The sequence below is a fragment of the Agelaius tricolor genome, unplaced genomic scaffold, assembly GCF_023055355.1.
Source record: "Agelaius tricolor isolate 1412-34295 unplaced genomic scaffold, bAgeTri1.0.p SCAF_35, whole genome shotgun sequence".
NCBI classification, from domain to species: Eukaryota; Metazoa; Chordata; class Aves; order Passeriformes; family Icteridae; genus Agelaius; species Agelaius tricolor.
In genome coordinates, this window is record NW_027269295.1 from 5,298,516 (window position 1) to 5,326,154 (window position 27,639).

At 44.2% G+C, this 27,639-nt stretch overlaps 1 protein-coding gene across 3 annotated transcripts in view; it reads right to left on the bottom strand.

The window, feature by feature from the left end:
- Positions 1-27,639, bottom strand: part of TMEM94 (transmembrane protein 94) — a 51,254-nt gene that overhangs the window by 23,405 nt on the left and 210 nt on the right. For 2 of the 3 annotated variants that reach the window (XM_071452925.1, XM_071452923.1), the window contains exons 1-9: positions 14,874-15,096; positions 8,033-8,152; positions 7,234-7,361; positions 6,524-6,660; positions 5,687-5,883; positions 4,911-5,062; positions 4,520-4,622; positions 4,133-4,219; positions 3,528-3,644 (exon numbers count right to left, since the gene is read on the bottom strand). In XM_071452925.1, coding sequence (XP_071309026.1) covers positions 3,528-3,644; positions 4,133-4,219; positions 4,520-4,622; positions 4,911-5,062; positions 5,687-5,883; positions 6,524-6,660; positions 7,234-7,361; positions 8,033-8,152; positions 14,874-14,927 — 1,095 coding nt within the window. In that variant the 5' untranslated portion in view covers positions 14,928-15,096. Of the gene's footprint in view, positions 1-3,527; positions 3,645-4,132; positions 4,220-4,519; positions 4,623-4,910; positions 5,063-5,686; positions 5,884-6,523; positions 6,661-7,233; positions 7,362-8,032; positions 8,153-14,873; positions 15,097-19,524; positions 19,652-27,639 lie in introns of those variants that run through there. The other variant, XM_071452924.1, reaches the window with a different exon arrangement.

Below are 27,639 nucleotides of genomic sequence, written 5' to 3' on the forward strand. Positions count from 1 at the left end.
TACTTGTGAAGCACAGGCAAAGTGCTTGGTGCTGTACACCACAGAGGAACACACAGTCATTACCTAAATGTCTACAGAGAAAATAATAGCAATTAGGCCCAGAGGAGGATCTTTCTGGGTGGTTATTTTTAGTTAGAAAGAGCCAGGATTGAGTGATCTGATTTTAACTTATATGGGTCACTTATAGGAAGGGAGCTGGAAGATGGACTGGAAAAGCAGGTGTCTGGAACACAATGGACACAGAGGAATGAGGCAATATGAATGGGATGTGGAGAGGAAATGAAAAGAAATTACAGCAGGGCACCACCACGGTGCTCTTGGAATTACCCTGAGAAATTCACTAACTCAGAAATTTTGCATCCAGCACAAAGATATTCCACACTAGATGTAATTTTGAAAAAGTTTAAATTTAAGTGTATTCACAACCACAAGTGACCATGGCAATTACATTTATATGTAAATAAAACTATAGCCCAAATAATAAAGCATTTATCTGGCATTTGAAAAAGGATCAGTTTAACAAAGCCATAAAAAGCCAAGAAAAATATGTCAGAAATCATTTAAACTGAGAACTATGAAGGATAATTACGAAGTGTTTAAGAATATTTTGTTACAGTTTTAAAAAGCAACAATCCCATAGTAAAATAAGAGACCAGTTTTAAGTGAAAATAGAAGAATTAACATAAAAAATAAGGAAAAGTATACCAGTTGGTAATTAAAACCAGACCACTGCTTGTTAAAGACAGTGAAATTGCAAATGACATTGTAGGCAAGGCAGGCATGTTAAATAAATATTGCTATTCCTTATTCAGTGATACAATCATACCATATGATAACTATGAAATATTTTCCATTCCAACACCAGCTACAGAAAGTAAATATGTTTAAATTAGCAGGTCTGGACAATGACTGTTACTGCTGATTTTGCAGAAGGCTTGAACTATGGATTAAGTCCCAGTTCAATGGAAGCGGTGCCAATGCCCAAAAAGGGAAGGAGAACCATCCAAGTTACCACAGGACCCCAGACAGACTTTGATTTCAGACAGAATAAAAGAGCAGTTAATATGAAACTCAATTAAAAGAAAAGAAGTGGAATAATAAAATCAGTGCCAAACACCACAACTATACGAGCAGCAAATCTCCTCAAACTATTGTGATATCTTTTTTGACAAAATTACAAATTTGTCTGATAAAAGTACTGCTTTTGACATAGACCATTTGTTAATTTGACTTGATTCTAAATGCTTGACTAGTTTTCTAATGAAAATACCAAAGTAATAGGGCTCATGTCAGATATATTAGAAATAGACTATCTCTGAATGGAAGAGAAACAAAAATTATTTGCAATGATGTGTTACTACCTCAAGCAGGGACAAATCTGGGTATTTTTTTAATAACCTGAGAGAAAACTAAAAACAACATATTACTGACAGAGACTGTAAAGGATACAAAGTTTAGGGCAGGGTGCAATGTAAAGTGGACAGACCACTGTCACAGAAGAGTATGGATTGCTTGGGCAGTATGCAAAAACATGTATCCCAACAGGCACAAAACTAAGGCTCTGTATTTAGGTGAAAAAAAAATGGAGGTTGAACTTACAGGATGAGGATTCTCAGAAAGCATTAACTGCAGCTGAACAAAGCCTGGCCTTTTAAAGCAGTGGCTGAAAGATCTAATGGGATTCTTTGCTTTACAAACAAGGGAACACAGAGCAGAAAGTCCAAATTATTCTGAAATTTATCAAAAGCACAGCTATTAATGGAATATTTTGTGGGGTTTGAGATTCATAACCCTACAGTTTTCCTGAAACAGTGGAGAAAGCTAAGAGGAATGCCAAGAGAAAAGATTTGGAGTTTGAAAAATATGCTTATAGTGCCTCAAGGTGCTTGAACTGTTTACTTAACCAGAGATGGTAAAAAGGAATGTGAGTAGTTACAACAGACCAGAATTTTGATTGATGTCCTCTTTGCTCTTAAATCTATGAGACAAAAGATGTAAATTTTCCAAGGGCTGGAAATCAGATACGGCAGAAATTCCCACTAACAGAGAATGTCAATTTTTAGCAGTAAAGGTAAATAATTACTGACAAAACCTATCAAAGGTAGTACAAATGTTTTCAAACCAACAGCAAATTCTTTTCTAAAAGGAATATTGCTGCAGTGCAACTGTAGTAATGAAACTTGAGGCAGGGGCTTGTTTAGGGGGCACTGGTTTGTGTCCTTTCAGCCAGTCACAAAGGTCACCTCTGGCCTTGAAAAATTTGGAATCAAACAGCTTGAATGATAGGAAGGGGAAGAAGGTGGAGAAGCAGCCAAGTTACCACCGAGTAGGCCAAGTGATTGGAGAGGAGAAGGGTCTTACCTGCTACATTTTGAACAGAGAAGAGAGAAGGAAGGAGGGACATAGGGAGGCCAAGTGACTGCCCTGGTCAGGGGGTGAGCGACCAAGGCATGTCAGAGCAGCTGTTCTGCAGCAGCAAGGATGGAGGAGCATGTCTGAGATGCCACAGAAAGAGCTGGCTGGACAGACAGAGTTGCCTGGACAAGAAAAAGGAGAAGACAGGAAAGGAAAAAAAGGAAAGTGCAAGTATGAGTGACAGGGCAAATGGGAATGTTAAGAATGATGAAGCAAGGAAGCCAAGGAGCTCTGGCTTTTCCCAGATGAATTGAGAAGGGAAAGAGGGAGGTTTCAAAAGTAGAAACCAAATGATGCTGAGAATGGGTAGGAAAGGTAACGTGGTGAAAACACTGAGAAGAGATTATAAAGGTGCAAATGCTACTAAGGATTGTAATGTGCCCTTCCTCCCAGGACACAGGCAGCTTAGTCATGTTCAGCTAGAGAGAAAAGAATAGAAAACACAGACCCAGGGCCACAGAGGCCAAGGAGGGACAAGAAGGAGAGAGAAACTCTGTTTAAGTAACAGAAATCAGCACAGAAGACAAACATAGCTCAGTGCATCTCACCAGGACAAAAGAAGGGTCACGCAACAGCACATCCAGCTCAGGCCCACATCCCATCAGACCACCAAACTCCACTCCCCAAACCAGCACAGCCACCCAGAAACTGCTCTTACTCCCTGACCTGCTCAAAGGCCATGTCTGCAAACAAAGCCCCAGAGCCTCAGGAAGGACTGTTCAGCCACCAAGGCTTTGCAGAGGATATGATATATCTCATTCCTTCTCAGTGGCTACACATTGCCCAGTTACAGCCACCACAGGGCATTTATCTCCACGTTGACCCCTCTGTCAAACTGTATTTATCTGACAGAAAACACATGCTTTGAAGAGAATTATGGAATCACCAGAGCTTCCTATCATCTTGGGATATCTGTAGAGAGGCTGAAAAAATTAAAGCATCTGTTCAAGAAGTGATATTGTACTCCAGGGAGAGGGGACAACAGCTGGAACAACTAAAGATCCAACAATGCTTTACAATTATGTGGACAAATCTGCTGAATTTTCACTTCACAGAGCCTTTTCATCTCCTGCCCTTGTCTCTGTAATGGTTTCATGTGGAGAGAAACCTACCAGTGAGGTGGAGGAGGCCTTGCTCATCTGGGCCAACACTCTGGCTTCTCCAAAGGCTGTAGCAAGAATCCACAGGACAGGAAAGAGTAATGGAAGGATGGGTAAGACACCATTCACCTGAAAAAAAACAACCTGTGATCACCAACAAGCACAGAGACAAGAAGTCAGAACCTCTCACATGACATCTTTTCCAGCACAGTGAGAGGAGAGGGATAAAAGGCCAGGGCAGGAAGGAAGGGGACTGGAAGCAGTGCAAACAGTGCACACCTTAGGGGGGTTTCATGAAGGAGGCAATGAATCAATCACACCAAGTTGTTTTTTCTGCTGAATTTGGTGTAAACACTAATGAGTTTAAATGCAAAGGACACCATATATAGAGATACAGATAAACACATATATGGCAAATGAGAGAGCAAAACATTTAAAGGTAAATCTGTAAGGGAAGTTCTGATGTCCTCCTCCACTGAATGCTCCTGGATCCAGCATGCTTCCAGATCCAGGAAGCACAGGATGCTGTCATAGGATGAATTAAGTCCTGACAGAGGGAAGCCATCTCAGCAGTGCTCTGGAGAGGAGGTGTAGTGAAGCTCAGAGCTCTCCTTTACCTGCAGCTGAAGAAGAGTGTACTGCCAGGAAGCAATTCCAGGAGCTTGGAAAATGAAGCGCACGGCATTGGTGATCAGGAATCCAGCCTGCAATTCAGAGATGACACTGTCACCTAAATACTGGCACTTGCAGGGAAGGTGTTTTCAGTGCCTTGTAACATTCTCAGCCCTGGGGAAAGTATGAAAAATATATTTTTGATCTGCTGCTGCAGTTCCTCCCTCCGCTCTCATGGTTACATGGCTCAGCATCTCTTTGCTGCTCAAGGTACACAGAGAGTCAGCTGCATGAGTGAGCCTGGCCACAACTTCCTGTTGATGCTGCAATTCTTCAGATTTATTGACAAAACATGGCTATTCTCAAGGACAAAGGCTTGGAATGAGACCTACCAGCACGATAGGGACAGCGTATTTCAGCATCACTGACTGTACAGTGAACCTCTCATTATCCAGGGCTGTCACAGGCCGTGACAGAGCCATTTCCAGGCACCACCTAAAAAATAGAAAACAGCTGGAAATTTCAGCAACCAAGACTCTAACCCTTCACTTTCCCTGGATATAAATCGCCTAGCAGACCTGATTAGAACACTGTGCTCAGCCTATGCTATGAGGGAGGGCTGTCAAAAGAGAAGCCAACAGCTACAATAAGAGTGAGGCACTTGCCAGGGTAAATTTCCAGTATTGCCAAGAAAACTTCTCAGGTCTCCTCACCTGCTTAACAGGAAGGCAGCACCAAGGACACAGACAGCTGGGTAGGCACTGTGCCCCACATTTAACCCACCTGACATTATCAATTATTGGGGTCTTCAACACACGGAAGAGACGATAGAGCTGAGGATTCTGAGGTCCCTTCTTCACTTCTCCCCTTGGGGAGGGCGGGGGTGAGAAGGGTGGAAATAGATCTCCAGGCTCCAGAACTATGTGCTCATCATCCTAGAAGAAAGGTCAGAGAGCCCAAAGGCTTGTGTTCAAGCACATCTGGTTATTTCATGAGAATTGGCATTTGGAGTGAAAGTTACAATTAAAATCACCAAAGGTAAATTTCAAGCTTTAAACTTTTTCCAACCTTCTTCAAGCAGTAAAATCTTTGTACAGATCTTGTAAGTGAGTAGCTAATTTACTTCTACACCAGGTATTTTATATTACTTTCTTTTATAACAAATCAGTAGTGAGAAGAAGGTCAAAGTAGACAACCTTTATTTCTGCACATAAAAAGCAGGATAAAGGACAAGGTTTGTATGTCATATTATCCTACTGGGTAGATTCACTCCACTTATATTTAGCAGCACATTACATTTTCCCCTTGACCTGAGAGAGGAGGAAATCTGGTGCTTTTGTATACCATTAGTGTCTCCTGTCCAGTGAGTTTGGGAGTTCATAGAGAAGATGCGGCCAGGCTAAATGCACTGTCCTTGACTGAACTGGAATTTTAAGCTATTTTCAAGGTTAGAAGAAACCAAACACTCCAATAATTTGTACTCTGGGAATTAGAGTATTAGCATGAAAAACCTGGGAAATAAATTGTTACAGGCTAGGGAAATGAGACAAGCAAGTTACCTTAATCCCTCTCAGAGAAGCAAATGATTCCTGGCCTGGCCTCAAAGCCACAACATCTCCTTCCACCAAGAGGCTCACAGGCAGGTTGACAAGATGCCCATCCCTGTAGGCCCAGTGAAGGGACCAGGATGGGGCATAAGGCATGTGAAGATCAGGGTACATGGAGTCTGGCCATTTCACCTCTTTGCCAAGTGTATCTGAAAGCACAAAGTGAGAAAGAATGAAGTGGTAGCAATTCTGGATTTACATCCTGTAGTGGTTTTAAGTCCCCCAAAGCTAAGCTCAGCCCATTCCAGTGGTCTTTTATCATCTCTCTCTTCCTCCTTGATGGCTTTTCCCTTCTCTCTCCATTCAGGATTAACAACTAAACAGTTTTTAAAAACCTGTACAACAGAAAAGCTAAAGGATGTCCTTAAAACTGCCCCACTGAAAGGAACTGCCCCCTCAGGTCCCAAAGCCCCCGTTGAGGAGATGCTCATGCACAGCAATTTATTTCCTTCTGCTCCATGTTGTGGTACAACCCCACGTGTTCTCCCCTCCTCATCTGCTGCAAGGCAGATATTTTCGTAAGGATATGAGGATTTGAATTACTCCAAAGCACAGCCATAACAGACGCCCACCTGCTAACACACAGCTTGGAAGCACATGGCCACATGACAGCTCAAAATAACCATTTTACAGGACAGGCATGAGGAGAACACACTTCCCACAGTCTGTTTCTGTGCAACACGGGGGAAGGTTAGCAAGCTTTATTAGAAATGCATATGATCAGGTTTGGGGAAAGATTCAATGGGAGGAAAACACAAGTGCAAATGGGACAGATGAAGGAGACCTCACCATTTATCTTATCAACGATGGTCTGAAGCCTCCTCTCCACCTCTCTGCACTTCAGCCTCTCTTGACGCCCGATCATGAGGAGATCCAAGAGGAGCAGGAGGAAGAGTGCCAGTGCATTGACTATCTCAGCACCTTGGCTTCACACAGCAAAACAGAAGGAAGCAGAATGCGCATGAGGTTTCAGTAAACAAGCAGAATACACTGCCAGACACCCACAGAGATAAACACTCAACTGCCTGGTTGTTTATTTCCACATCTCACAGATTCATGGCTCAAAAAGAAACGCATGATCACATTTGTTTAGGATAAAGACACCAGAGAGGTCTGAAAGGACCCATCTCAATTAAAAAATACTTTACAAATATGGTCAATGCATGTATAGCACACTAACTTCTCCCACGAGCCACTAATTTCTCCAGTTTCAAAATACTTCCTATGATAATGCCTTAGAAGTCTTAAAGATCTAGGAATGCTGTAGAAAAAAACCCCTCAGTCTCTCCATAGGACACTCTCTGGGTCTATTAAGAGATAGAATTAAGTTGGCTGAAGTTCTGTGAAAGGGATTGGTAGGAAATTACCAGTGTGACTACACTGATACCTAGATATCTGGACAGAATGAGAGACAACACTGATGTCAATCACAGACAGTACTAAGATGACCTAAAACCATCACCTTGCTTCAGTTAAGCAGCACAGGAAGCTTTGCTCACCTCCCCTGTGGCTGGCTCCCATAGCAGCACAGCAGCAACAGCACTGCCAGCAGCATCAGAGACGCACCAGGCCAGTGGAAGCAGGAGCAGCGGTTACCATGGTACAGGAAACTGCTCCTCCACACCTCCTGCAAAGGGAGAGCAGCACACAGTCAACCCTCATGAATACAGAGCCAGACGTTTGGAAAAGCAGAGTGAGAAAGGGTGAAGACAGCAGCTGGTGCTCCAGGGAGAACAGAACTTTGCAAAACCCCTGAACATGACACAGAGCATCCCAGATCCATTGTGTGAGTCCTTCAGCACCAATGGATATTCAGCTGGTGAGTCTGGGTGAACACTTGATGCTTTTCTCGATTGGAAGAATGAAAAGGCTTCAGTGCCAGGCTGTCCTATTGTCACTGACCAACCAAGGAACACTTCCAAGCACTGTGCATAAACACTGGCACTTTGTATTCAACACACATCCCAGGCAAACACAGAGGACAAGGGGAGACACTGTTGAGCTTCACAGCTCTTTTATCTCCACCTGAGATGGACCCTCTAAGTTCACTGCCCTTAGTGGCTCTTGAAGTCCTGAGATCCTTCACAGGGCAAGAGGCATCTTCCCACAGAGCTTTGGCATCCAGGAGAGAAGTGCTCACAGAAACTCCCCCTTACATTCCTTGCTTTGTTCCCAAGGACTTCGGCAGTTCCTCACCTGGACACTCCGGGGGACAATGCAGACAACTTTTGTTTAGCCCTCATCTTTACTTTGAGAAGGGGAGACCAAGTGCCCAACTTGTGCTGTTTGGTGCCTCACCTTCCATGAAGTCCCTTTTTTCCGTTCCTTCTGGTGCCCCTCCAGCAGTGCTGACAATTGGTCTCTCAGGATCGTGAGGGCTTTCTTTGTGGTCAGGCCCAAACTTGAGGTCATCTCATCCTGAGGTGCCAGAAAAATAAACGGGTTAGTGCTCCCCTATTTTCCTTTTGGGCTTTTTCCTGGTGGCTGGCAGAGCATGTGACTGTGAATGCCCTGCACTCATCATCACCAGCCTGATTCTCCATTTTCCTGAAATCATCTTCCCTCCTGTGAACTTTAGACTGCTGGCTGGAATTAGAGCACTTAGATAGTATCAAGTAAACAAACCGGTCCTGACTGTGCTGATAAATACTTTATCACAGCACAATACCAAGTCATTTCTGTGAAACAAGATCTAATCAGTAGAGGTTGAGAACAATACAAACAGAGGTTATGCAGGCTTGAACTGGTATCAGCTTGTAGAGACGATAGAACACAGTTATGGTAGAATTTTAATGATACAGGATGAATTTTGCTAACAATAGTGAAAACTACAAGTAGAATATCCACAATTCAAAACAAGAGTGGTGCAATTTCCACAACTGCTTGCTACCAATTTTTGTTTGTGAATCCTGCCTCTGTGGCTACTTTGATGCATAAGCTCCCAGATCTAAATGCTAGGTCATAGACCAGTTCAGGACCAGACAAGACCCCGCTATCCATGACCTCCTTTTACAAGAGCAAACACTGGAGTTTTAAGTGCTGAAGTGCAAGAGAGACATTTGGACTTGCAGGAAGCAGAGTTCACAGCACTGCTCCCTCAGTGCCCATCAAAGAGCAGCAGTCCCAAAGGACACATCCCAGGAGTGTGCCGTATGGAAAACATTGCCATAAGCTGGTAACAATAAAGTCAGGTAAACACTTGCATTTCTGGGCCAGAAGCATGAGCAGTCTCCTTTCTTTCAAATCACAGATTGCAGTGAGGTACTGTGGGCACCAGATCACTGACAGCAAATCAACAGGGAAGAACAGGCAGGTGTCCATGAGAGGGCTACAGGGGGAAACTGCTAAATAAAAGTTCTCATGGGCATTTCATGTTTTAATACAAACACATTGAGCATGTATAGCACATAGGATATCCTGCATATAGAAATGTTCACCTGTATCCTACTGTGCCCAGAGTACAGAACTACTGAACACAAACAGGCAGGAAGTTTGTCCCTCCTGTCCCCAGCAGTGTCACACAGCCCAGAGCTCAGGCAGGAGCTGCAGCTCTTCCTGCTCTCAGAGCCCTTCCCAGCCCTGCCAAACCCACCATGGTCTCAGACTGCAGCAGCTCTGCTCTTCAGGGGCTGCTTGCATACACCCAGCTCTGCAAGTGCAGCTTGGCTCTGATCTGTCCTTCCCGTTCCTTAACTGCATGGTTTCGTGATGAACATTTACTGGAAACTAATCTTGGACTTCAGACTCATTTGCATTGATGGTCCAATCCAAAACTGTAACACTATTGAGGAACAGAACATAAATTCTCTTTCAAATACCACCTACCACACACACACACTCTCCCCACCTATCAGAGAGAACCTGAAACAGCAATTTCTGTCCAGGCAGAGTCCAGCAATGCTGCTTCAGCTGCACTTTTACAGAACTAAAAATAATCCTGCTGCAGTTTTCATTCTCTGTGTCAGTTTTAGGAATAGAGGAAGCAGTTCTTGTGTTGTTCTTGGAAGAAGCCCAGGTAACATCAGCACAGAACTAAACATAGGAGTGTCTCAAAGACTCCCAGAGGAGAAGATGGCAGTGGAGCTGGCACCAGCCATGCTGCTGCACCACAGAGTGCTGCAAACAGGAGTGTCTGAGAACAACACCAAGCAAGGCTCAATCAGGCTTCTCTCTCTTGTCTGACTGCTGCCTGTCCGAGGCAGAGCAAGGCACCCACAGATGTATAAATCCTCTCCAGCATGGAGAAAGCAGATAGATAAATAAAGCACACTGAATGAAAGGCAGCAAAAATAATAGGGACTTGAACTGAAAAGCAAAGTCTGCTTAGACACCGAGCTGGTTCCAATGCACTCATCAAGAGCTACAGAAGAAATGAGAGGAAAGCTGCACTTAATGCCAACATCTACTACAGTCACACAGTGCCTGGAAAGAGAAACTGCCACTGCACAGCAGGCAGTGAGCACAAAAAGGCAGCAAATCTAGAGGCAATCAAAAAAGGTTCCTGAAACACACGCACACCTGCTCCAGACTTTACACAGGAGTTACTGGTTTGGCACAGTGTCAGTCAAGATAAGGGCAGCCACAAAGGAACGTGGCTGTAGTAGGTGACAAAGGACAAGTGCAGTGTGGCAGGGCTGGGGAAGAGGAAGGGCAGGAAGGGCAGGAATTGTTCAACACCCATCCTGACACTCAGAACATGGAGTATTCTGCAAAGGAGGCAGAGCCAGCCTGGTAAACCAACACTGTAATACTGTGAGTGAGGGGAGCTGGGGGCACTGGGGGAACCTGCTGTGGGTGAGCATCAAGGGAAAGAGCCTGGGACCCAAATGAAAGGGACAGGCAAGAAGAGCCACCATGAGCTCCTGGCAAGGGGCAGCTCCAGGTTTTCACAACAAAAGCTGCCCTGCTAAGTCATCAACTGCTAATGAGGCATTTTTCAAATGCCCTTAAGTAAACCTTTGGCAAACCCGGGCCTCTGAAGCTGTCCCAGAGGGATCTTTCCAGCCTTTCATCAGCTGCAAGTGCTCTTCCTGCCACAAACCAGGAAGTCAGCACCCCAGGGTGAAGAAGCTGTTCACAGGAGGTGTCACTTCATTAATAAAAAACCTCAACATTCACATCTTTGCTTTGGAAAGTTACACTCAAAGAGAAAGCTGCTAATTTTCCGGTCCAAACAGAAACAGCAAGACACCTTCCTACCCAGCTGCCTTAGCATAGAGCTTCCTCTGAAGAATAACAAAGAAAGAGCAGCAGTAAATTCCAGGTTACAGTGAAAGCAAACCCTTGATGGGTATCAGGAGGCATTTTAAAAGGCTGTACTTTCCTTTTGCCTGTGCCTAAAGGCAAAAAGTCCTAAGGACAAAATGAGCAGTTGCTTCCTCCTTAGCCGTTGAGAGCACAGGAGCCTCTAAGTGCACTTAGGGCTCCTCTGGAGCTGACCCCTGCCCTGGCCATCCCAGCCTCAGTGTGAGAGACAGGGCTGGAGCCAGGTAAAAGGGGATGATTGCATTCTTCTGCTTTGGGATCATATTGGGGTTCCCAAGAGTTGTGATCTATGGGGTGGCTGTTAGGGGAAAAACAGTGCAGGACATTTCCTTTGTGCATGTGGTTTTATTCTCTAGAGGCAATGAATGTGCTGAGGTGTGGACTGGATGGGAACATGAAAAGATGTGTGAATTTCTCCACTTGTAGTAAATATTCTACGTGTTGAATTACTGCTTAGCTGAAAACATTAGGAAAAGGGAATCTGAGATAGATCTTGCAAATGCCCAGGGTTAGGAGCTGGTTTGGCTCTTCAGGAAGGAAACAAGAAGCAGCTCAGAGGCAGGAGATGAGGAGTCACAGCACCTTTAGACTTCTCTTTGCGTTGTCCTTATGGTTGACCCCCTACAGTTTGACAGGGGTAAATAAGTTGTGAAAACCCAGGAGCTTTTTAAATCCATAGCCTTGCCTGGCTCATGGCAAATAGGTTCTCTTTGCCTTCCTCAGGGGTTGCAGAAGCATTTTCAGGCTGATAGGTAGGAAAAGTGTGGTTATTTTCTGATTTTTCCTCCCACAACGTGAAGTTGTTCCCGAGCAACACCACCTACCCATGTCTGCTTCCTGCAGCCCACCTTCATCCTCACACAAATTCACCACTGAGCTCTCTTCCTAAAATTCCAATCTTGTTCTTTTACACATAGAATCGTTTAAAATTACCTTAAAAGTTTATCAGCCATCTCACACTCTCTGCTACCTGATGAAAGACAGAGGTCTTGCTGCTTCCTTCCAGAGGAACAAAGAAGTAGATCCCAGAATGTGTACAGAGAAATGGACACAAAATACTAATATATTTAAGTCCTCTTATATTTTCTCACAGCCATTACACATCCATAGTAGCATATTTATTTGTTGTACCAGTAAATGTTGATATAATGTGTGCCAAATATTTTTTTAATAATACAGGAACACAAATATATTCCTTGCTTTCCAAAGCAAGTTGGGTTGAATCATCCTCCATCCTCTGTGGATTCAGTCCCTTGCAGAATAAGGGATTCTTACCAAGACTGCTGTACTTGAGTGTAACTGCTTTTACAAAGACTGTTTAGGCAAATAAGTGAACAGAATACAAAATATTTGCTACAAGTTTCAATTCTCATAGACTGCAGATCCACCCTTCTGATTCAGAGTGGTGCAAACCCCTGCAAGGCAGTTGTCAGACTGTTTCCCTCTTTCCAGGCTGCACTCCTTTTATAACACCTCTACTCAACTGCTTTTCAGATCTGAACAGTTGGAGGTGGGAAACTGGGCAGCAGAATGTTCTTCCTTTTCCTGGGAGCTATTTTGCATTCCTCAGCAGAAAAAAAAGGCAGTTTTTAATTTACCAATGACACTTTGCAAGTGATTAATCTACTTCAGGGATTACACCTCCTGAAATTGTAAGCATTATTCACAGGTTCAAAAACACACAATAAGGAGTAACTCCACCAAATATATTTGCATTTATTACTGTAAGTCAGATTCTTGTTTAGGGTAAGTCACAATATGGCACAAAGTATGGTTTTGGGTCTCATCAGAGAGGATGACAGACATCAAATACATGACAATACACAATTTCTTGGGGTAGCATTTCATACAGCAGCCTAGTGTTAGAGAGGGATTTATTCTTGTTCTAAAGCAAATCACCCATCAGGATGCTACAGCTCCTGTACACCTGCAGCTGCTGACTTAGTGCTCAGACTGTCTGAAATGGCTCATCCCTGCTACAGAGTGACACAGATGGAACCAGCAGGGCCAACCCATCAGTCAGTCTGGGCAGAAACTTCCCTTTATTACCCCATGCTTGGTCCCAGCCTTGCTTTCTGTCTTTCTTGGTGCTCTCCTGGCTACTCTTTCTAAGAGATCAGACTCCCTGAGTCCAGGCAAGAATGTTTCTCTAATGACCAAGGCTACATCAATCATCCCCCTGACACATTCCTATTCCATGGGATGAATTTTTGATTAAGACTCTGGACTTTTAGGACAGCTGGATTCTCTAATTTCTTCTGCCACTGGTTTCTGCAAGACAGTGGGAAAATCAGATACTCTGTGCCTCAGTTTCTCATTCTCTTATGGAGGCTACTGACTCCCCACCAACTGTTGTAATTGTGAAGATTAACATTCACCAGCCCACCTGAATGCTACTGAAAGCTCAGGAAAAAGATATGTATGTTGATATCTGCACAATTCAGGCAGCTCCACCAAGCGGACCATGCTCTGTGGGAACCACTGCCTTTAAACCTGGACATGCTGGGAAAAGCACCAGAAGGCATGAGGAACACAGCTATTAAACTTGGTTTGAATGCACCTGACGTGAGCTTGGCAGCCTCAGCTTAGCTGTCGGTGGTCTCAAATCAAGTGAAACAAGCAGAGTCTTCAGCACAGCAGTGCCCAAGTTAATGGAGAGAGCAGTAGGCAGCAACTGTCTCCTCCCCACCCCATGCAGCCCAGGATGAAAGGCAGCCCAGACCTCCTGCTGCCCCTGGACAAAGGAACCTCCCCAGTTGGGTAACTGGGCGCCTGCAGGGGCTCCAGTGTGGATGCTTTGAGGTTCACTAACAGGGCCTGCAGATTCCCCCTGCAAAAAGACAGAGCTGCAGGAGCACAGAGCTCTGAGATGTGGCCAAAGCAGCACTCGCCAGCCTGAATCACTGATGCACTTTGCTGTGCACAGGGTCCATTTTAATCCATGCAACAGCATCCACATTTTATGCTCTCCATAAAGCACGGAGTAAAGATGCCAACAGGCACAATCAACCTTTCTACACAGGTAATGCAATGCCCAGCACTTTGCTTCTCCCCAGCAGCAGCCCAGCAGCAGAGAAAGAGGCAGATGCTCCCCAGGAAACAGCCCAGTTCGGAATTGTACATTCCTGTTTGGAGCAACCAATCCCCAACCACAGTTACCTGTCCCACCAGGTTGCTGGCAGGAAGGGGCAGGGTTTATGCAGCACTTTGAAACACTACACAATTATTAAGCTTTAATTACTGTAATTTAGCCAGTTGCATTACTCCTCCAAGTTCAGAGAGCAGTTAGGAGTCTGTATTTATCCTGGCTTCAACACACAGTAGTGCTTTATGCCAATGCAGAGCTCCCTCCAGGGAATGCTAATGCCCCCCCACCAGAGGCCAGCAATGCTCAGAAATCCACAGAACTTCAGTACATCTTTCATCCCCTTGATAGTTTCCTTCCCATCCCCATTCTTCAGCTGAAGACTTTGGGGACCAAAGCGATGATCCAGCCTGGCAGGTACACTGCCAGACAGATCCACAGGGATGAGGAGGTTCAACAGTTACAGATCAAAGCCTATAGAAGCAACAGACAAATTTAAGCCATGAAGCAGAGGGGCAGCAGAGCAGGAGTCAGCAGCTAAAATCCTGTGTGGATCTTCCTATTGGTCCTGGGGCTAAAACTGCAGTTTAAAACAGTTTCTTTTCCCCGTCACTGCCAAAAACAAGCTATTCCCTAGCTAAAATCATCACTCTCTGTTTCATGTCCTGCCATAACCTTCCCCCAAAACCTCAAAGCTCTTCATGCCCCATCACATCAGGCAGGATGCAGACTGGGGAGGGAGACAGGGAAAGCCATTTTGAAATTAAATGTTAAGGGAGAGGAACTTACTTTGCGACATTTGCCTTGGTGGGGGATCCAGAGATCAGCCTGTTTGAAGAGCATCTGGGCTAAATTCCTGCACCACTTCCCCAGCAACTTGCACTGCTGCTGCTCTCCAAAAATGAGAGAGCAAAGAGGGAGAGGGAGCAAGATTGTGCAGAGCCCAACGCCGCAGAGAATGAGACAGAAGCAGCAGAGTGAAGCACCAGTCTGCTGATTAATTCAGCCTGCTTCCAGTCACGCTGCAGATCCAAAGGAGGCGGCCGATGGGGGTGGGGGAGCAAGGAGGATGAGGGATGGAAGTAGGGGGAGAAAAAAGCAGAGAGGGAAGAAAGTTTGCCCAGGATAGCACCAGATGTCTGTGAGAATGGTTCATTCATCAGATGGAGCCGACACAGCGAGGATCCCTGGGCTCACTGCCTGCAGAGCTGCATATGCATGCACAGGAAGCAATGATGCTGACAGACAGGGGTCTGTGCAAAAGCAGATGGCAAATTAGGTAGGACAAAGTGCTATAAAATATACTACAGGAAGGAACACCTGAGTAGGCAAGGAAAAAGACTAAATTGAGACCAAGAGACCCTGGAATCCTAACTGTCCCACAGATAACTCCACAGCTTTGGATTCAAGCTCAATTCAAAAATACAAGTATTTGCTATTTAAACAAGTTGAGATGGTTACAGGTCCTGTCTGAAGTGTTCTCTTGTTGATAAAGAATGCTGCAAAAACCCCTCTCAGAATCCCATATTCATCCTCAGACACACAATCTGAACTAATAGGGTACATTCACCATATGGGACTCCACATTTACCTGGGCATGGCACACAGGAGGCAAAGGATAAGTGTAGACAGGGAAGGGCTGGGTGGAAAAACAACAAGGGGATAGAAAGGTGAAGAAGGAATGAGCCCTCTCATTCTCATCTTTTGCAGGAATGTTTCATTCCCACTGTTGGAGGGATGCACCTTTATAAGTGAGTTTTTATTTAGCTCCTACTTCAGTGCTGTCCTAATTCTGTCTGGGGCTTCCTAGTTCTGCAGAGCAATCACTAAAACAATTGCTTTCATTCCACACAGAAAGGGGTAAAGAATTGGCCCAGTCAAGCACCACCTCAAGGTGGTAGCTTGCCAAGGATTACAATGGCTGGTACCAAACAGGACAGGCACTGCCAAGGCTTCCAGTCTCAGCACACTGTGCAGCTCTGAAGACCACATACAAGTGTCTGGACTCACCTACCCTGCCCGAACAAGCCCTTCAATTCCTTTCCTTTCCTTTTCTGAGGTTCAAATGCCTCATTAGGCACAGCCCATATTCTGTGTTTTAAGCCAGAAGGGCAGAGATTAAATGGTCTTAATATTCACAATAAAACCAACACAAGGTCTGGTTATCACTGGTGTGCTGGCACTGAGTTACACATGGGTGTGTAATCTCACTAAACTCCCAGAGCCAAAGCTGAAGGGAAGCAGACACTTTGTAATTATTTAATGTAACTTCAGGAGAAAGCAGAAGAGAGAGAGGCAAAACATCCTTTATCCTTCTGTAGGGCATTTTGTTTCCTAGACAACAATTTTATACTTAAAAAAACAAGAAAATGTCCTAATGGCACAATTTTTCTTTCCTGCCTGCTAAGGAACTACTCATCTACTCCTTTCAACACAAAAAAGGAGAGAAAAAAGAAAAATATCAACAAGGAGAATGGGTAAGAGTGGATAAACCCTCACACAATAAATATGCTTGTAAGACCCCTTCTTTATTATAGTGCTTGCTGATCTGTTTCCCATGGCTTTGTACCTTTTGAAGACTTGAATGAAAGTGAATAAAACAACCTGCTTGTGCAATACCAGGAACAATCCTTGTGCTTCATGCAGTTAGAGGTCCCAACCTCAAAACTCCAGCTTTGGTCATGGACACAAATGGCATTGGATAAAATTGCTGCTTCTTGTTTATCCCACTGCTAAGAGACCTTGCTCTAAAGTGTTTAAGTAGGGCAGTAATTTGTACTATCTAGCTTCCTTCTGATACCAACTGGTATCAGAAAGTGCATTTGGATATGCACTTGTGCATCAAATAATATAATGAAAGAGCAGAAGACAAAAACTTGGGATCTGAAGATAAAACTGGGACTTGGAATAGAAGGCTGAGTATAAAGGCAGGGACTGACCTATGCAAAATCTGCAGCATAAATGAGAGACACTTGTGGAAAAAGGATCAGTTTGTGAAAAAGCCCTTGGATGAAGTGCTGAGCTTTTGAAGAACAGCAGGGAATAAACACAGAGACATAGTCACTGGCAGGATGAGAAATAGCAAAGGACTTGGGCTACTTTTCAGTCCAAAGGTAGGGCTGTAGCTGTTGTTAGGCAACCTGGAACAAGGACCAACAGTGCTGGAGCTGGAGCAATGGGGAGCACAGCCCAGGCTCTCTGAACACGTTTCCAGGCTCTGGCCAGGAGGCACAGTGCTGTATCCAGGCTGCAGCAATTACACTGGGACAATACAGCTCAGTTGTTATGGGTAACTGTGCAATGAATGATGTCAATAATTTTTATTAGTTGTGTGGCTGCAAATCCAGCCTCTGGCTAATGCAACCCAAACTCAGGAGCCTCCCACTGTCCTGCAGCAATCAGTGCTGCTCTCTCAGTATGTGCTGAGTAGTCTTGGAGCAGAGATTCTGGCACCTTTCACAAGGATTAAATTCACTTCAGAAATACACAGAAAATTAAAAAGTCAGAGGAGGAGGAGGAGAAAGAACAAGAATATCAGCACATTTAATTTAAGAAGAATACCCTCTGCCTTTCTCTGCGGTGTCTGGCTTCTGGCAAAAACTGGAAGGCAGCCTGCATTACACCTGACAAACTCTGATCCTCAGCCATTCCTGACAAGGGAGCTTATCAGCCAACTGGAGCCAGAGGACTCAGTCTCTCATCTGAGTGACAGCTGAGTGTGCTGCAGCAGTGCTCTGAGCACATCTCCTGCTCCAGGAATTCTCACTCTCCATCACACACACATATATTGCAGAGATTGCTTTCAGCCAGATTTGGGACTGATGTTTTCACATGGATTTCATTTTATTTTTATCATTTTAAAATAAACCTAGCACATCAAACTTACTGCTGAGGTTACAAAGAGCTGAGGTTACAAAGCAGGTTAATTTGTTCCCTTATCATTGTGCATGTGTCCAAGTTCTTCACTTTAGGAAGGAAGAGAGATTCCACCTTAGATGGGGTGGAACGAGGATATGCAGAATTAAAAAAAACAAAAGAGCAAACTCCTTAGCACCAAATAATAATTATAGAATGGTTTGGATTGAAAGGAACCTTAAAGATCATCTAGTGACAGGCCTCCTGCTTAGGGTTGCTAACAAGTATAAAATCATGGTCTTTCCTCAGAATCCAAACAAAATAAGTTGTAAAATGCAGCTTTATGTATCTGTGGGGTTTTTTTTAATTCCTATTTAAAAGACTGTGGTGACCTCTTGCCTTCAGTTTTAATACCCATTCAGAAAGGAGGGAGAAAAAGTTTCAAGCAGTCAGGAGAGGAGGTTAGGACTTGAGAACACCATGATTCCCCCTGTAACCTCCTTGTCAGGACATTTTCCTAATAGGCCCTTTAAAGGTTGCTGCCAGTCCAGCAATTTGATATGATCTTCCTGCACTGTAGAGTAGAGAATGTCATATGAGAAAGGTGAGCCAAATATAGTGACCTACAGTGAAAGTGTCCCCACTATGCCCTGCTCTCTTTGGTGCCCTCAGATCCTACACAGAACACACCCCTCCACACCGTGGTAATTGCATCATCTCTTAAAATGATCAATACCAGATTAGCCCATGATGTCAAACAAGATAACAAGTAGATAATTGTCCTCATTGGAATGTTAACTCCATGGTAATAAAGCAATTTGATATAAAACAACAGAAGTGAAACACATCCTCTGAGCACTCCAGAACCAAGAGGCTGGGGAAGGAGTGAGCCCAGGCCTTCCTTGTCCGGCACAGCTCAGAGCAGAAACCCAGCAAAGAAGCAGTTGAGTAGGCAAGTGCCACAGCTGATGTGAAAAACTGCCCTTTAAAAGTCACACTGCTGTAGTATCTTTTGGTCTAGTGAGTCCCTAACAGGTATTTGCACTAATGAACAACACAATTTCTCACTGCTGCAAACAAAACAGCAAGGAAGTGATGCATGGAGAAAACAGAGACAGCCAACAGACAAAAGCTCATGGTGTGGTGGGGAAAGGGACACCAGAGAGAAAAGCCAAGACTGTTCTCACCAGAGCTGGCTGACACCCCAACTTACCATCAGCAAAACTGGACTCAGATGATTTCATTGCCCTGGTTTAAAATCTTTCAGTGAATTCAGCCTTTCAAGTAAAGCTGAGTTGAGAGTCAGCTGGGAATGGAGCCCCAGCTTAGAGCTCAAAAGAGACACTGCAGGTGTGACAGAGGATACCCACCTGTGCTGTTCCACTGGGGTGCCTCAGTCCCACCCTACAAAGGATTTCCCTGCCGACACAGGGATGTGACAATGACAGAACTCTCAACTTCCATACTAACCATGGATCACACCTCTATATAATAATGCCACCATGTGAAACTTGACCCAAAATAATAAAGACATTTAAAAGGACTCAACACTCAAGTTGGGTGTGACTGTTATCATCAAACCTACCTGACACTTCTCCTTGAGGTCCATGGCTGTGCAGTTCTGTAAGCATGTCCAGCAAAAGGGGACTGCTCCTCAGGGGAGAATGTCTCCTAGGTAGAGAAGAGCTTGGCTACATTTACCACATCACCATCTGTAGAAACAGAAGGGGAAGCAATCAAGTCTCCCACATCACTTCCTTTAGGATAAGAAAGTGATGAAATTCACAAAATTCAAATTACAGGATTGGTCCTTAAAAGAAGGAGAACTAGGGAGGTGAAAGTCTTTCTAATGTGCATCAACCCACCCCATAACTCAGAAGTTAAGTTAGCTTAACTCTCCCCAAAATCTAACATCCATAGATGAATTAAGTTCCCTGCAGTGCAGAGTAAGAGTATGACTGTAGTCCTGACAGGCTTTTGGGCAACCCTCCAAAAAAAGGCTGACAAAGCTTGGATTCCACCAGGTGTTGGAGCAAGCTGTCATCCATGGCTATTTGTCTTGTTACTCTTATCTACCAGGAGCTTTGTCCAGCTAATCTCTAATGGAGCCAGCAATAATGATTCTTCCATTTGCTGAACATCACATCCAAGCTTTGACAAGGCTGTGCTGCTGGGCTGAGCATGGACCTGATCACCAGTAAGTAGGCCAAAACTCCTAAAAACATTGCCAGATGACCACAGATCTAGACCTCTTCTCTTTTCAGCAAAAGTGTGACTCTAACAGAATGGAGGTAGGAAGCAGCTCTGGAATTCACCTCCTTCTTCTAGCTCACCCTCCTCTACTTCCCATGGCACAAATTTGTTCTCCTTCCACAAAATGTCTTTTCTGGTGTACCTTGCTCCAGAGAACTCTCTTAAATATAAACACAACATGATACTATAAGATTATGCTATGATTGTCTTGGGAAAGTCTTTCTGTTGTTTAATAATTCTGGGTTCTATTTTTTAATCTCACACAGAAGCTCAGGGCTTGGACATATATTTCTCCTAAATCCAAATAAATAAGGAAGCAGCTAGATATGCAAATCAACCCAAACCACCCACACACCTCCTAGATATAACAGGACTGGCCTTTGCCAGCTGAGATTTACTACTCTGGTTTATACAACACTACCTTCTTCAGAGAAGGATTCTAGAGATCCCATCCTTGTGGCAGTCACCCAGCTCTGACAATGCTGCATAACCTCAAGGAAAAAAGGCATCCAAAAGCTTACTCAGAAAGCCACTCTGCAGTGAGATATCAGTATTTCCTCTCCTGCAATCCTGCACCTGCATTCTGAGGGAGAAGGAGCAGGCATTCAATATTCAGAGTGCTGGTTATCAAAGACCTGCCTGCAGAACCACAACCAGCACCTCCAAGTGCCATTTTCTGGCTACCAGGCTGGTCAGCATGAGCCACCAGTCTGGACTCTGCCCTACTTTTCTGTTCTGTGACCCTTTCAATGTGCACACAATGAGGGAATAAAGTTATTTTCAGTCACTTCATATCCCTGCCAGGCCAATTAGCAACTGCAAAGGGAAGATCAGACAAAGTTACTGGAGTGAAGCTGACCAAGAGCTCCCAGCAAAGGGCCAGGAGTGGGAAGGAAGAAAAAGTACTTTTGTGTGTTTTGCACACAGCAGTTTAGAGCCTCAGTATCTTGCCTTTAATTTGAAAGTGACTTCTGTATAAGGCAAGGCAAGACAAGATGATTTTAAGGAGAAAACAGTCACTAACAATAAAAGGACTAAGATAAATCCATGATCCTTCCTTTTAGTCCCCTCCAAGATAAGATTCATTAGCTGATCTACTGAAAGACTTATGCACCATGCTCTCACTTGTTCAAACACAGCTAAGAGCCTGAATTTCTCTCTGGATCTGGATTTCAAAAGCATCCAGCATGGGTGGGTGGCTATGGCTAGAGGGCAGGAGGCTGAGCTGGGCAGGAGGCAGGATTTCTGCACTGCCCTCAGTGACATCCTGGTTCTGGCAGCAAACTGAAATGTGATCCTGAATGCAAAACACGCCATTCCCTGAAGTTCACAGCACATCATCTGCATGCTTAGGAACACCATCCTGGAGTCCTTCAGTGCTAGGAAGCAGGAAACACACCAAGGGTGTTAAAAATACAAAGGATTGGTTGGAAAGAGTGAATATTTCCTGTTTAGAGAAATTCAAAAGCTGTAATGGACAACATAACAAGAGCTTGTGAAAATAATCAGTGGTGCACAAAGCACTGCTTCATCATCATACATATTCAGGGCTTCTTCAAAATTTGAACACACTGACCGGCCCAGAAGCAGTTTAGTTTTTCTCACATCCCTAATTTAAGGTACCAGCAGTGGTAGACTGTAGACATTTCACACAGAGAAAGCAAGAAGGCAAGTCTTTCCTGGGCCAATCTGGATACACAGAACATGGAGAATGTTTAATTTTCCTACTTTTAAAAAGGATTTTCATTTAGAACCAAAATTCCAAATACAGCTAACCTCAGATAGGTTGGATATCTTAGTACTGGGGTAACTGAAGCCAACAGCAAAGACAAGCTACGATGAGAAATCAACCTTCCTCAATTTCTGCACCTGGACTGGCACTGGAGCCATTGAAGATGTGATTTGCACACTTTCTCTTAAACGCAGAATCTATCAAAATAAAACTGCAAGAATTTTGTCATTCCAACTAAACACCTCACATGCATTACAAAGATCTTGCAAATACTTGGGAAATAGCTTCACACACTGAGGCTGCAGCAACTTAATAAATTCTGGAGGCAGCCTGCAAATCTGCAGAGTTGTGCATCCACTCACTCTGCAAAGTCCTTGTGTGCTCCCCTCCCAGACTCCTCTGTTTCAGGGACTCCTGCAATTCCCACCTCCATCCCTACCCTGCTACAGGGACTCTCCACACACTGGACCTGTCCTAGTTTTGTGCACTGCTATTCCACACTGGAATATCTGCTTCCTTCTGTCCTCCCTATTCTTATCTCTCTTCCGTCTGCCCGGGCAATTAGTCACGTCGACATGTTACACTCTGCAGGACAGAAATGAAGTGGGACTGCTTTGCTGGGACATGTTGGAGGGTGTCAAATATTCAGCTGCAGACAATCAGAGATGCCTGAAGCTGTGGCTGCTCTAATCAGACACCACAAGCTTCCAGTGCAGGCAGTTTATCCCTTCCACTTTCCCAGCACACTGCATTCTCCTTCAAGCCTAGAGCAGTTTGTGAAACTTGGGAATGGCTGGATGTGGTGTTCAAGTGTCATCATGTTGCATTCAGCCTGACAAATATTTCCAAATCATTGGGCAAGAGTGAAACCCAGGATAGGGTTCACCAAATAATCCAATGTTTAACAACAAGCCAACTGTCTGGAAGTCCTGTATGCCAAACCCAGGCAGTGGTTATCCCACAGCTGTGGGGAGAGGTCTGCAACCCACCTCAGAATATCTCTATTTTACATGATTGGGTGAGTTCTGTGCCTGGGTTGCTATGTGTGCCTGATATCCTTTTTAGATTGGAAAATACATCCACATCCCCCCTTAACTTGTTTCAGTTTGGAAGTGCCATGAGCAAAGAGCAAGTCTTGTAGCTCAATCTGAGTATCAACAAGTGTTTGAAACATCCCTCTGGACAGCAGAACTCTGCAAGGGCCCATTCACCCTTTTCTTTACCAGATCATCTCTTGAATAACAATGCCTTATGCAGCCAGTGTATTTATATAGGTAAAAATACTATGGCTCAGATTTCCCAAGGATTTCAAATCACTTAACCATCAGTATGAGACAGCAGTGTTGAATTTTAATAAAAAACTATACAGCATGATATATTACCTACCAAACTTATAAAACAACTAGCAAAGAAAGATCAGGCAATTATAGAACCAATAGACAGTTGAAAAGAAAAATATGTTTTAGAAGCTGCTGTCTTTAGAGAGAAAAATAAATCAACCTAATGATACTATTTTCCCTAAAGTGTTCAATCACTGATGCTTTTATGTTATTTACTGAAAATTCCCAACACAGATTAGTCTATGAAAAATGATGGGGAGTGTGAACATTTCTTGCTGCCAAAAGTGAATTCCTCAAGAACAGAAGCCTGATCTGTCAACCAAGAATAGAAACACGGGGGAATAGATAATAACCAAAAAAAGCAGCTGCCTTGGAGAAAATGGCTTTGATTTAAGCTGATTGTTTTGATATCAGCAGAACCATACGGCCTTCCTACTCATGAGGAGCTGATGTCTGCCTGATCATTTGCAACACGGGGACATTTGCTGATACATGGCCTTCCAAAGGTGCACCAAGTGATACTGTCAATTGCTTTGAGACTCACTGAGAGCATGGAATAATTACAGCAAGAGAGCTGGCAGACACACTTCTTGGCTTCAGTATCTGCCTGTGAAAAAAGACTTGTCAGAATTTGGGCCAGCTAAACATTCTCTGCCTCAATAACCCCAGACTGTAGATAGGAATAAGCATATCTGCTTCAGAGGAAGACTGTGAAATAAATTTATTAGTATCTGTAAAGTGAGATGCTCTGAAATAGTGCTGTATATGTGCTAAGTATTATCAACCCAGCAGCAGTCACATATCTCATTTGAGCCTGGCTGTAAAGAATCAGGAGCTGATTTCACACAGTCTCTGCTTCCCTTCCTAAATGACAGGAATCAGAGAGAGGTCTATTCTGCACTGAATCACAAACAGGATTAAATTTGAAATGAACTTTTGAGTGTCATCCATTGACAACTGTGCCTCTTGGAGGTGAAATTACTTTTTGTTTAAACCTTACTTGCTGAGAATTTTCTAATAAAAAATATCTGACTCCTCCCTAATTTCTCCAGCAAGCACATTCAGAACTTGCACATTGGACTGTTTCAAAAGAGAGTCATTGCTCAAAATGAAACCTGAGCAACAAAGAGGGAGAAGGGGAGTAGGGAATTGCTTTGGCACACTTGTAAGACCTTTGGTTTACTTGGAAGATTAAGACTGATAAAAAAAGATGTTGCACAAGTGAAAGAACACTTGTTTTAATTTCATTTTGGTGAGCTGAGAAGCAATTATCAAAAGGAATATGATCAAAGAATTATATAATTAGTTTAGTCTACCTTACTGTTTCCACAGGGGCTGATACTATTACAAATTAAGGTATTGTAAATCTGAGAAGTATTTGCTGTGTTCATTTTTCCTTACTTGGTAAAAAGAAAAAAGTGTGTTTGGGAACTAAAGGATTCCTTTACTTTTTCTGCTTCAGGTACTGCCTGCCACAGAAAGTCACAGCATGTAGAGAGTCTGGATCAAAGTGAAAAATGCAATAAAAGGCACAATTCTGAAAGGTGGAAGGGCCCCTACAGCTTCTGTAGAGTCAAGATGTTGTGGCACAATGTCTTGAAAATAAATTTTTACAGCAAATCTATGGAAGAATTCACTACAAAAGTGACAGCTGTCATTCATCATCATGATATTGTAACCAGGATTGTATAACTACCTCCATTTAAAATTAAATAATACTGAAATGTTAGAAAACCACAGAAAGAAAGTAAAATTTAAAAAGCTTGTGCTGCATTTATAGGACCTTTTAGCAAATCAATTTTTGCTGATATACACTGACTCAGAAACAAAAGGGCAGCTTTTCCTCTTAATTCTAGATTATAAATAAAGGTGTTGTTTTCATAGTTTATAGTAAATATGGGTAAAAAAGTATTCTTACACCAGTGTTTGCCATTTGGAGATATTTGATAAACACTGTGCCAATGGGAAGGTGTTCTCTGGAGTTTCCCAGAGCAGACTCAGCACCTGAGAGCCATTCAGACCAAACTCAAATCCATTCCAAGCACAGCACAGCCCTGACCTAGGAAAGGCGCTTCACAGATTGTGTGTTTTGCTATTCTCACAAGCCCCATGAAAGTTTTATGATGAACACATGTAGGATGAGCTGTGTCTAGAAACAGGGCAGTGAGCTGCCTCACTCTACTGTGAAAGGAAAACAGGAGCTCCCTACAGCTCCTGAAGAATCTCCCCCCAGTCTTCACTCAAGAGCACTCCAGAGATGCACACTGCACTATTTAGTGTTCAAACACATACATTATCACAGATGTGAACCCATCCAATCCAAAGCAAACCCTGCTCCCACAGGTCTAAGTGCAGGACAATGCTGCCTGAGCAGGTCACTCTCTTTGGCCAACCCAACCCTTTTGGCCAACTCAACCCAACCCTTTTGGCCAATCCCCCATGGCCTCTGGCTCTGCTCCTAGCCAGGCTCAGCCAGCCACAGGGGGATATAAACCCTCCCAACCCACACTTTCTCAGGGCTGTGTCTGGGGCAGGTTGGTCTGAGTGTTTGCAGTGGCTTCCAGCACCTAATTTGGGTAGGGCTCTGACAGATCAAGATGTAAACAGAGCTGTAATGTGAAGATTAGAGGACAAAGGCTTGTTTTCTTGCTTGTTTTCTTGCTTCCACCTGCAGTACCAATATTCATTTGTTTGGCGACTGAGGCTAGAAGCACTAATATCTTAATCCTCTCATCAGATAAAAAATGTTGGCAAGGTGTTTGTTCAAAAGGTCATGGTTAAGAGGAATATTATGTAATTTTTTTTTCAATAAGCTTGACTAAAATATAGGAAATATAAACCACTTCTCTAAAGAATAAAACATATCTTGCACAAAACCAGCACCATGTAACTATTTCTACGTATGACTATATTAGGCAGACTTCTTGGAAAACAAATTTAGTTTGCTTGCTAGGGTATTCAAATTTTACTACATCTGAGCAAGCCCTGTAGATTAATGCAGTACAGCAGCTGTTGAGTAACAGTTTGTTTACATAGAAACCTGCATTTCTAAGTAACTTAAAGTGTTTCATGGAGCTCATGTGCTACTATTCCATTGTGTCCCATTGTGTGTGAGCTGCCTGTTCAACTAGGAAGTTTTTTCTACAATTGCTGGGGGAAAGAATAGGATTTTAAAGAAGCAGTCCTTAGTAGCTTCCTTTCCTGAGAAAACATGAAAGTATCTATGCCTTGGTAGCTGCCTCAGGAAGATGGATGGATGCTTATGGTCTCTGCTATTATCTTGGTAACTTTTAACACTGGTAAGCCTCACTTAAGGAAACTCTTCCGTGGTACAAGATTTCCTGTGAAAACTCAGTGTTAAATGTGTACTAAAACACTCTTCACTCCTGTTTATGGGTTTTCCCTTTCTCTCTATCTTCTGGGTAGATAGTATCATCTAAGACAAACTTCTCATGCTTTATGTAATGGTATGTAATGGTATGCTTTATGTAATGGTATTTTTAAAGGGGATTTGTTAGGCTTTTCCTTACCAATAACAGCCTCTGTTATTCTGACAATGAAAAGCTCCCAAACAGACAAATAGCAAGAACTGTGTGGATCACAGCTTTTGAGAATTGAAACAGGTGGACATCTGGGACAAAACGAAGTGTGCCACGAACTTCTGCTGATCACAACACTGCGCTGAAGTAGGCACAGGAGTGAAGCAATATGAAAGAACCGGCTGAGAAAATGCTGCTATCCCGGCTGGAAGGAGTCAGGAAAAGCTCCTAAAGGCCAGAATTTGGGACCAGACACTAAACCTTTATGCGGAGTTTGAAACTGCAGCTACCCAAGCGCACACACGGCTGATGGGCACCCCCTGGCCTGACTCCGAGTCCGGTGTCGCAGGGGGATGCTCCGAGCCCGGTGCCCCGGAGGAATAGTCCGAGCCCGGTGCCCCGGAGGAATAGTCCGAGCCCGGTGTCCCGGGGGGATGCTCCGAGCCCGGGGTCCCGGGGGGATGCTCCGAGCCCGGTGCCCCGGAGGAATAGTCCGAGCCCGGTGTCCCGGGGGGATGCTCCGAGCCCGGTGTCCCGGGGGGATAGTCCGAGCCCGGTGTCCCGGGGGCATAGTCCGAGCCCGGTGCCCCGGGGATGCTCCGTGGCGCTGCCAGCCGGAGCCTGTCCAGCAGCTGTGGGAGAGGTGCCGCCGGTGCGCTGAGCTGCCATCATGTGTTTAGACTGCCTTTTGTGTGTCCTTTTCTAATTTCCTCTTCCTCCTAAGCCGCTGGGTAACGCTCCGACGAACTGCGGGCAGTGGGGCCGCAGGGCTGCGGACCGCCGCGGGCTCTGTCTCGGGCCTCCCCCCTCGTGGCGGGCAGCCCCCAGCCGAGGAG